This window comes from Perca flavescens, chromosome 9 (genome assembly GCF_004354835.1).
Source record: "Perca flavescens isolate YP-PL-M2 chromosome 9, PFLA_1.0, whole genome shotgun sequence".
Lineage (NCBI taxonomy): Eukaryota > Metazoa > Chordata > Actinopteri > Perciformes > Percidae > Perca > Perca flavescens.
This window is the reverse complement of record NC_041339.1, coordinates 14,242,220-14,252,371: the sequence shown is the minus strand read 5'-3', so window position 1 is coordinate 14,252,371 and position 10,152 is coordinate 14,242,220. Positions and strand designations below refer to the sequence as shown.

General features: G+C 40.5%; 1 protein-coding gene and 1 non-coding gene across 2 annotated transcripts; both read right to left on the bottom strand.

Annotated features, from left to right (window-relative positions):
- Window positions 1-1,992: 1,992 nt before the first annotated feature.
- On the bottom strand, window positions 1,993-9,256 carry LOC114561100 (elongation factor 2). The gene is made up of 13 exons (XM_028586815.1): window positions 9,152-9,256; window positions 7,869-8,083; window positions 7,375-7,556; window positions 6,678-6,889; window positions 6,019-6,197; window positions 5,381-5,486; window positions 4,843-5,095; window positions 4,480-4,675; window positions 3,996-4,362; window positions 3,559-3,912; window positions 3,233-3,415; window positions 2,903-3,035; window positions 1,993-2,345 (listed from the first exon to the last, which is right to left on the bottom strand). Exons 1-13 carry the CDS (start codon window positions 9,152-9,154, stop codon window positions 2,152-2,154), a joined length of 2,577 nt encoding a protein of 858 aa, XP_028442616.1. The 5' UTR covers window positions 9,155-9,256; the 3' UTR covers window positions 1,993-2,151.
- LOC114562241 (small nucleolar RNA SNORD37) lies at window positions 5,183-5,251 on the bottom strand. The gene has a single exon (XR_003693468.1). It is a non-coding gene; the product is annotated as a small nucleolar RNA SNORD37 (small nucleolar RNA).
- Window positions 9,257-10,152: the final 896 nt, after the last annotated feature.

The window sequence follows — 10,152 nt, the reverse complement described above, 5'->3', positions numbered from 1 at the left end:
TAAACCTAAATCCCCCCTCCAGCATGGTATCTGATGGTATGGCCCAATTGGCAGGCCATATTACAGTCCTTCACCATCGGAAACGCCTTCTCGGCACCGGGAAGGACCTCACCACCAGCAAGATAGACAAAGACAGAAAATAATGATTAATATAACAGGAAACCTTACAATGTATATTCCCGAGGGGTGGGTAGAGGGAAGTGGATGCTACTTGTTGTATTACTGTCTTTGAATTGTATCATGCCCTTCTCTTTTGAAAATAAAAAATAATTGATCACAAAAAAGAAAACCTTACAATGTAGAAACACGTGCATTCCATTTAAACCATGTAAAGCTAAAGGAAATAAACGTGGATTATGAATTAACCAAACAGTGTAATGTGTTTGTTATGGTGCCTGAATTGTTTGAGGTGTGGCTGACTGCACAATAAATTGTGTACTAAAAAGCATGGGGCGAGATTGTTTACCATATTACCATTGCTGGCTGTTTTTAACCTGTGTGGCTTAGGCCATCACAAACACACAAACATTTGTTGAAAATGGATTGAGCTTGCTTCACTACAGCTGTAGTTTCTGCATTGAAGAGCTATCGGACTTCAGTTGTTTTCCACACACAGTTTACATCCTGAAGAATATTTAGTGTGCTTAATGGTAGAATATCTGTTAGACTTATTCGTTGAAATGAGACGCTGAGGAAGTCGGTTTGGGAATGAGAGTTTTCGGCTGAGGTTTACACAACCACACAGAGATGCCAACTACTTTTGATTGAAAGTAGCTAAAGCCTGCTCTAAAAGTGATGTCATGCGATAATGAATATATTCGTGACGTCATCACGTCGTACGTGCACCATCTAGTGTCAGCTCTACACGTTTGCTTCTCCTCTACTCTGTCCACCTTCTTATATACTGTCTATGGTGTCCACATTCGAATAATCAATCCGAATTCGCAATAAAGCGGTTTTCAGTCACACGTTTGTTTGTTGTCAGACAATAACACAAGTATGAAATAGTGAGTGAAGTGGGGCCCAGTCACACTACATGTTAGTATTTTCAAGCTGCTGCTGAACTAATTATATAACCGCGACGCCCTCTGACAAAATCACGAAACCTAAGTTAAAGACGACAACAACTGTGCTGCAGGCTGTATTTACTTGTAAAATGTTCACAATGATTAAGGTAAGGTCTTATTTTACTGACACTGTTAATATATATGGCATGATTTTGGCCAAGGGTGGAAGTTTTTCCTCCAATTGTGAAAGTTCAATCTCAGTTCCTATAAAAGTCAAAAATAAACTCAAAATAAGGACAAAAATGTAACCACGTTTTGGATCTTACAGCCATAACAGCATTAAATCATTATTTCAAGCTTTCAATTAATAGTTTAATATTTTCACTGTAATTTGTGTGGTGGGTGTATGCATTTCCATTGAGATTTGTGTGCCTACATGCAAGTTTGTGATTGCATGACCAAAAGAACTGAAAGCAAGAGCTTCAGAGATAAAGGAAGCTTTTACAGTATGAAAACAGTATTAAGTCAGAAGAGCCCTACCATTTATCACAGAGACATTTTCTCATGTTTGCACTATGTGGACAATACATTTCCTGGTTTCCAGTAAGCACATTACTGCAGTATTATGGAGCACTGCAGCAAATGTAACTAAAATAACCTGTTGTGAATAGGTTGCGGAGCATGAGATGAAATACTGTAACATAGGTAACAATTTGGAAATTGAATATTTGGTAGTTGTGAGTTAAATGTTTTAACTGAATATTTGGCAGTTCTTTCAGCTGGACATTTGTTTTGACACTGGTTATAAGTGAGACAATAGTTTGCTTTGAAATGTTGCCTCATATTCGCTAATTTACATAACTTCTATTGAACCCCAAAACCCTCTTAAAAATTGTAACCACCATAGACTTTCCCCCACTGCTGCTTAAATGAAGTTTAATAGCAAGATAATCTAAAAGTTAAAAAAAACAAAAAGCCATAACCATGAGTTTTTATGTCATTTTATTGTTTACAATTTTTGTAGTTTATTAATTATGGTCAATCCTTTTGGCAAACATTAGTGCTCACTGTGTTCTGTACATTTCCACAATGTAGACTTAAATTTGTTGGGAAGGGAGGAATGAGGCAAGTGGGGTCAAGGCGATTACAATTTGTCCAGGTAGTTCTCCAGTTCTGGGACACCTTCCTTAAGACCCTTGCGTTTGCGTGTCTCCGTGACAACAATACCAGGCTTGCTTGCGGGGTCTAATGGGTCTCCTGGGAGGATCTGCCAATGGTCGAACACACACTGTGGGAAGGCCTGGCCACCAGTGTGGGAACGAAGGTCAGCTGTGAAACCTGGGAATAGACAGAGCAGACTATGCTTGGATACATTCCTGCCAAACCTCCATTACATTATCACTAAAAGGGTTGCAAGAGTGATAGTGCCGCAGTCAGAAATGTAGGAGTGAACATGTTTTTACCCTCTGGTCAATAGCTCAGGGCTTTCAATTTCACATGGTAGCTATAAACTACCTACTATACATCTGTATGGCACTAAAGATTATGTTAACATGAATGTAAAGCATGTGCATGATTGGCCCTAGATATATTTAATATAAAAAATAAAAAAGGCAACCATAAACCCATTCCTCTACTGCAATTACCCAATTTCATCCGCCTTAAAATCTAACAGAATTCACACCGCAACGAAGCACAAAAAATAAACCGGCCATGTCATGTTAACAGGATTTCAGCTGAGAGCTTATCAAGTCTGATAACATCTGCCTTCACTAAGGAGAGAGTATTGTACATGTGCCTTCCTAAGACCAAATATAAAATGGTGTAAAAACACAGGCTTGAGAAGTAATGTTATACCTTCTTTGCTCACCAGCCCTTGTTAAAAGAGGACTTACCAAATGACTCCATAACAGGCAAGTAGGCCTTGGTAACACGCATGGGTGTTCCCATGACGGCGACCTCCTCAAACACGTGACCGCGCCTCCTGTTTAACACACCGTAGATTCCACCCATTGCAACCTCAGGACACTGCAAAGTAGACAGGAGATTTTTAGTCGTACGAACAAAACCCACTATTTGTGAAATGACAAGACAAGTGAACTATTGAAAACAACAACTCTAGTAAATACTTGTCAATGTGTGACAAGTAAAACCTTTGTAACTTAACCTAGATAAATCTGGTAACTAGAAGAAACAAATTAGTCTACATTGACATTGGACCTTACCTGGATCTCCACAAGGTAGACAGGCTCCATCATTCTGGGCTGGGCAGTGAGCTCGCATGCGTACAGAGCTCTGCGAGCTGTGGGAATAATTTGACCACCACCACGGTGAATAGCATCTGTATGCAGGGTCACATCATGGACATTGAAGCGAATGGCACGCATGTTCTCTTCACAGAGGACACCCTAAAGACAACATTGAGACACAAATTAAAGTATATCCAGAAAAAGTACATAATTACTTTAACAGATAAGCTCACAGCAGATTCTATTCAAACTTTTAACTAAGTGCAATAAAAAGTGAATTCTTGCCCACTTGGCCACCGTACCTCCTTGACTGCCCACTGGAAGCCAGCCACGACGCTATCCTTGATCTCATTAAGGTACTGCACTCCCTTGGTAACATCCATCAAAAGGTTGGGGCCAGTTCCATCAGGTCCGAAGCACCAGATCTTTCTGGACTCACCGACGTCCCATTCATACTTCTCATTGAGGTAGCGGGCACGTGCCTTCATCTCCTGACGAGGAGCAACATCACCCTTCTCAATGTCCTCTGCCAGGCCATCTGGGAAGGGGCAGGCCTTCATGAACAGACGGTTGTGCTTGTTGGGAGACTTTGACAGACACATAACACTTGATTCTGCACTGACTGTCTCCCTGTAGGACACCACTGGATCAGATTTCTAAAAAGAGAAATGAAAGGTTTCAATGCAGGAATTTCACCTCTAGGGACATCAAAATCTTTCACCATTTGTTTTTTTATTACCTTGAGTGGAACACAAGCATGATCCTCCTCCAGATCCTTCAGACAAATCTCCAGATGTAGCTCTCCAGCTCCAGCAACGATATGCTCTCCAGACTCCTCAATGATGCACTGCACCATAGGATCGGACTTGGACAGACGCTTCAAACCCTCCACCAACTTGGGCAAGTCGGCAGGGTTTTTGACCTCCACAGCAACTCTCACCACAGGACTGACACTGAACTTCATCACTTTCATGTTGTGTGCCTGCTCAAAGGTGGTGATGGTTCCAGTCTTGACAAGGAACTGGTCGACTCCAACCAGACCCACGATGTTACCACATGGTACATCTTCAATGGGCTCAACATAACGACCCATCATCAAAATGGTCCTGGCAGAGAGCAATGAAACATAAAACATATCAGATATTAGTCACATCTAAATTTACTTCACATAACTTGTATCAATAAATAGCAACTAACTGATCAACAGATGTTGAAAAACCAACCTCTGAATCGGCTTCAAGTAAAGGTCGTCCTTCTTTCCAGGGACATAGTTTGGTCCCATAATACGTACTTTCAGGCCAGTGGAGACAGACCCAGAGAACACACGACCAAATGCATAGAAGCGACCCTTGTCATTGGTGGGGACCATCTTTGAGATGTACACCATCAGAGGAGCCTTGGAGTCACAGTTCTTGATACCTAGTTTAAAAAAGAAAATTCACCGACAATCAGTTCCAAGTACTACAAACTGGAGCCACATCTGGCTTACCACCCAGGTATTAGAGATTAGCAACTACTGAAATTATGCATGTATGGTAACATTTTATTCCTGTGCATGAGCACAATTTAAATAAGCAGCATCATACCCATGGCAGCCTCATCATCTCCAGGTCCTTCATAGAGCAGTTCGCAACGGTACCTCTGGGCAGTAACAGGGGAAGGCAGGTGGATGGTGATCATTTGAAGAAGGGCTTCTCCAGCAGGCAGCCAGCGGCGCATCACAGCCTTCAGGAGAGGCTTACCCTCCTTTTCCTTGTCCTCTGTATCCAACTTGATTTCCAGCTTCTGGATCAGTTTGGCAGTTTCCTCCTTCTTGAAGTTCATGATTGCATCAAACACCTAAAAAGGAAATTAATTTGAATTAGTAGACTGCCATTCAACATGACCAAGCCAAGAATGTTAAGCAAACTACTATTTATGTGCCTTGCTCAGAGTAAAGGTTATCATCACTGGTTACTCAGGTCAAAGTGAAGAATTTTTAAAATCATCATCTGCAGGCACACAGTAACTCATTTATTTTGCTCAAAGTTTACAGATACGGAATTATCCGATTACAACATGTACTCATTTGAAAAACTCTGCCTTGTTTTGTAACTGCACCACAACAAATCAAAGTCATGTTACCTTGAAGATTGGATCCAGGATAAGAGCAACAAAGGTGCGGGGTAATTTGTTGCCATCAGGACCATTAGGAGTCTTTAAGAACTTTCCAGTGGACGCATCGAAGTACCTAAAGTAATACATAAGGTGTAGAGATTTACAGTTTGTTATGTACCTCAGCTTTAGGGTTCACAGTTTGGCATGTTTTCACAACAGAATACAAAAGTGCAGAAAATAACTTCTCATCAATTAGAAACCGTGGCAATAAGGCTTATTGGCAACAATTTATTAAAGCAAACAAATAGTGACAAAATGTCAGTAAGAAAAACATGCGTCAGTAATGCTCCATCATAAGACCTAACCAGGAAATCTTAGATTGCCCTGGCCTAGACCAGCGGAGGCACAAATAACCGTTAGACATAAAAACAAACTTCTTAAAATAAAAAAATAAATTGAATTTAGATTTTAAAAAAGCATTCAGCATTCAAAACTTCTACAGTAGTAGTACATGTCTACAGTTGTAGACACAAACAGACTATTGACGTGTTTGAGTCACAGGGCGTACTGAACCAATCTTCCATACCTAATGTCCTGTATGAAACTGTTTGGCACAAATAGACTACCACTCAAGCCCTAGTAATCAAGCTATATTAGAGACTCACCTATCACCCCACAGCTTCTTCATCATGTCTTCCACCTTCTTGCAGTGCTCAGCTGGTGTCATCTGGGTGTTTCCCTTGGCAGCAAACTTGGCTGCGTACATCTCAGCAAACTGCTTCAGTGTGAAAGCCCAGCCATGGAGTCCAGAGCCAAAGCCAACGGTACCAATAGTTGGGTCGACCTTAGAGAGTTACCACATCAGGACATTAGTACTTTAAGAGATTTCTACATTTTATTTAGCTATGCTGATTTATTTTGGACACAAGACTAAAGAGACAAAAATATTCCTGTTGTTTCCATTTACACACTGGATCCTCTAAATTCTAAACAGTCAACTGACATTTACTGCCCCAGAGAAAAGCCAAACTACAAGTGTGAAGATTGATGAACTGAACCAGTCTCACCACCTGTATTTTTAACTACTCAACCTTTTAAAAATTTCAAAACTTCCAAGTCACAGGAATCAGATTTTTGTTTGAGAAAATTATGGCTGTTTTTTATTTCAGAGTGGTACAGTCCATGAATTGGGAAATTAGTGGTTAATTGATCATGACTTGTTTGAAAATGCACTGGACAGAAGTTCACACATTGATCACAGTATTCTAGACACGACATGCCAGTGTGCTGCATTTAAGATAAAAATGTTCAGACAGCAACTCACCTGGAGGTTGCCCATAGGTCCATGTTCATCTTCTCCATAAGTGGAGATGATGACATTGACTGACTCAACAATACGCTGGAAAGTCTGGTAAAGGTCTTCAGCTTCAAGTTGCAACTCCAGCAAGGCACGGTCCATCTTGTTCATCATCAGGACTGGCTTGATACGCTCACAAATGGCCTGACGGAGCACTGTCTCAGTTTGTACACAAACACCTGGCAGGGATACACAAGAGACGACTTAACCTACAGGAAAACCAATCAAGTAGAGTCTTTTCACATAAGCTGCACAATTGTCAACATAGTATGAGAGACACTTCCAATTATTTATATAGAAAATCAGCACTTCAGAAGTTTGAGACACATACACTTTTCAATGTTAAGGAAACTTCTTGTAAGAAGAAAACGTGTGCACTTCGGATCCCTGTCAAGACGATGAATTATTCACAAGCTGCCCGTGGGCAAGGAAGAGCACATTTTGTAGTTGTCAACATTAACATACTTTTACATAATTGTGACTGATGAAATTTTATTGCATTGTGACTGGCAATGCAAATTTGTTGGTTTCATTTTATTTGCAATGGTGTCCATCTGTGGGTTATTTTGCTGATGGACTAAAAAAAAAATTGCCCAAGTGAAAAATTGAGAATCCAGTTGGAGCGTGCACACTGTCTATGAGGATTGTTCAACCTTGTCCTTACCAGACACACAGTCCACTACAACCAGGGCTCCATCAGTGACACGGAGAGCAGCAGTCACTTCAGAGGAGAAGTCAACGTGTCCTGGTGAGTCAATCAGGTTGATCAAGAAGCCAGAGCCATCCTTGGCCTGCTTAATGAACTCCAAGTCATTTTCGGCCAGCTCGTAGAATAGGGAAATGGCGCTGCAAGTCAGGACAACTTGTTAAGATGTTACGTCACAATTCAAGTGTCACTAAACTTATTGATTCATAAATACTTTCCAGCCACCTCATTGTTCCTCCCAAATCCAGCAATGCTGTTCAAGCACATATTGATCTGCACAGACCAATCTGTGCAGATCAAAGTGCTTTTTTCTTTACGACACAATTCTCAGCAAAATGAGTTTTGTCTGGTTGAAAGGATTGCTACGATGAGGCCGCCAAGGAAGGATACACCTACTTATAATGCAAAAACAGCAATGAGGCAGTGTAAGAGTGGAAATAAAGGATACTTACGTTGACTTGATGGTGATGCAACGTTCCTGCTCATCTTTGCGTGTGTCAGTGAAACGGGTCTCTCCGGCACGAGCAGAGGCAATGATGCCAGCCTTTGACACAAGCGAGTCGGTCAGGGTTGACTTTCCATGGTCAACGTGCGCAATCACAGACATGTTACGGATGTTGGCCTTCTTGTCCATGATGGCACGGATTTGGTCGACGGTAAAGTTCACCTGAAGGCACAAAATCAGATTAGGACCTTCACCCCCCAAAAAGAAAAATTACAAACACAAGTGTACACATGGGTCGGAGAGAAACATCAAATTGTTCTGTTTATGTCTGGCACATATTGCAGAATTGGCAACAAAGTTGACTTGGCAAGAACGTGGCTTAAAATGCACTGGCTAACGTTACCTGCAACCAATTTGCAAACTTAACTGCACTCACAGCATAATGAAAATTGTTGCTGACAACGTTAGTTTCTCTGCATAGTTTCCAACCAGGGCGTTATCCGCCATAGTCACAGCTATGACGTTGCGGTTCTCCATTTAGACCTATTTTAAACAACCCCATGTCGGTGTTCATCAATATCCAATGTAAAACAATGATATATTGACTAAATTGAAAATAACCCATGAGTCGTTCGTAGAAAGATTCAACCAAGCAACACAGGCGTAATATGTCGGCACGAATAGGCCACGTGTACAGACATTGACACTCTGCTAAATGCTAGCATTAGCATGACAGCTAAAGCAGCTAGCAGGCTGGACCGGCCAACGCGAAATGCCGGCTTATTATTCCCCCAACCTGTTACAACTGCAAAACAAGGAAATAACCCCTCCACAGACAACATATTTACAACTGCACGGTAGCGTTCAGCTACCATTCTTTTAAATGGTTATCGGCTGCATTTTCCGGTGTGAAGAGCAAAGAGCCGCCTCTGTTAACGTTAGCCAACGCAACACCATAGCGTCACTTAATGTTAGCCATTTCAACCTTTACAAAAAGTCGGCTGGCACAAAACATATGAATGCTTTAGCTAACTTATACGCAAAAAAGCAAACAGATCAGTTAACAATTCAGAACGTTTTTTTTTTTTTTCTAGAGTCTCAGTAACTCCGTAGGGTTAGCGGTACCGGTGACAGAATGGCTGCCATTTTGATCAAAGCACAATCCACAGAATTTACATGCAAGTACGTATATCATTCGTAAAATGTCCATAAGAATATTAATATTAACGTTGAGGACACCTTGGGTGCCTGATGGTTCATTAATAACTCCGGAAAATATTACAAACTTACCATTTTGACGGATGGTTTTGGATCCGCTTACTGGCGAAAAGACACAGGAAATTTTACGCTGCCCACCTCACGAGGTCATAGGCAGGGAAGAGACCGCTGACGTCAGAAAACAGGCATTTATACGACGTGCGTAAAAGGCCTGTGCGTCTTCACGTCCTATTATTACGCTAAAGACCATGTGACACGCTGCTGCTGGCCTGCACTGCACTGCAGTTTATATGTCAATGACTGCAGTACAGTCAAGTCCACAAACGTAAGTTTACTTGACAAAGTCAAATGAGCTTCATCATCATTCATTGAAGTAATTGATGAAGACCAGGCTAATTATGAATTCTGCAAATAATTTAAGAAATTCCTCACTAATAATGTCTGAAATACCTAACTTAAAATGTGTTGTTTATTAATTGTACATCAAAAATATAATTAACAGATTAAGAACAGCTTTTATAATATGATACATTTACCATTTGCTCTACTATGGAAGAGAGTGAATGGCATACAGCAGCCAACCTAAATTCTTCCCAAATTAAAACAGATTGTGATTAGTTTCAGACAGGGTCAAGTCTCCTTTGAGTCTGAGGCTATTACCATAATTTATAATGCAAGAATTCAATAAATTGTCTGATTTCAATTTGCACAGTAGTTGATGTAATGATCTTACCTCTTTTATTTTAATTCAAGTAGTATGTTAGAAATGAAATATGTGACACAAATGTTTAAACTAATCATTAAAAATAAAAAAAACAAATGAAAAATAACTTGCCCTGAAATTCCACATATTTGTCATGGAAAATAAAAGTATATCAGCAAAGAAAAGACCAGTACTGTATGCTTCACATTGTGGCATTCTTCACATCCTACAGTATCATATCCACATTGTTTGTACATTGGGGCATCTCTTTATGTGATATTCCTTTTCAAACCTCTTATCAATACACCTTGTTGTCAATCATTGATTATTTACATACTATTTACTTTGTATTGTCCTATTTCCCCCCCAA

Bases quoted from the DNA above. Each gene is read 5' to 3' on its own strand.
- LOC114561100 (XM_028586815.1), bottom strand. The intron at 6,890-7,374 runs GTAAGGACAAGG...TATCCCTGCCAG, and splicing joins TGTAGTGGACTGTGTGTCTG to GTGTTTGTGTACAAACTGAG. The intron at 3,036-3,232 runs GTAAGGTCCAAT...TCTACTTTGCAG, and splicing joins TCTACCTTGTGGAGATCCAG to TGTCCTGAGGTTGCAATGGG.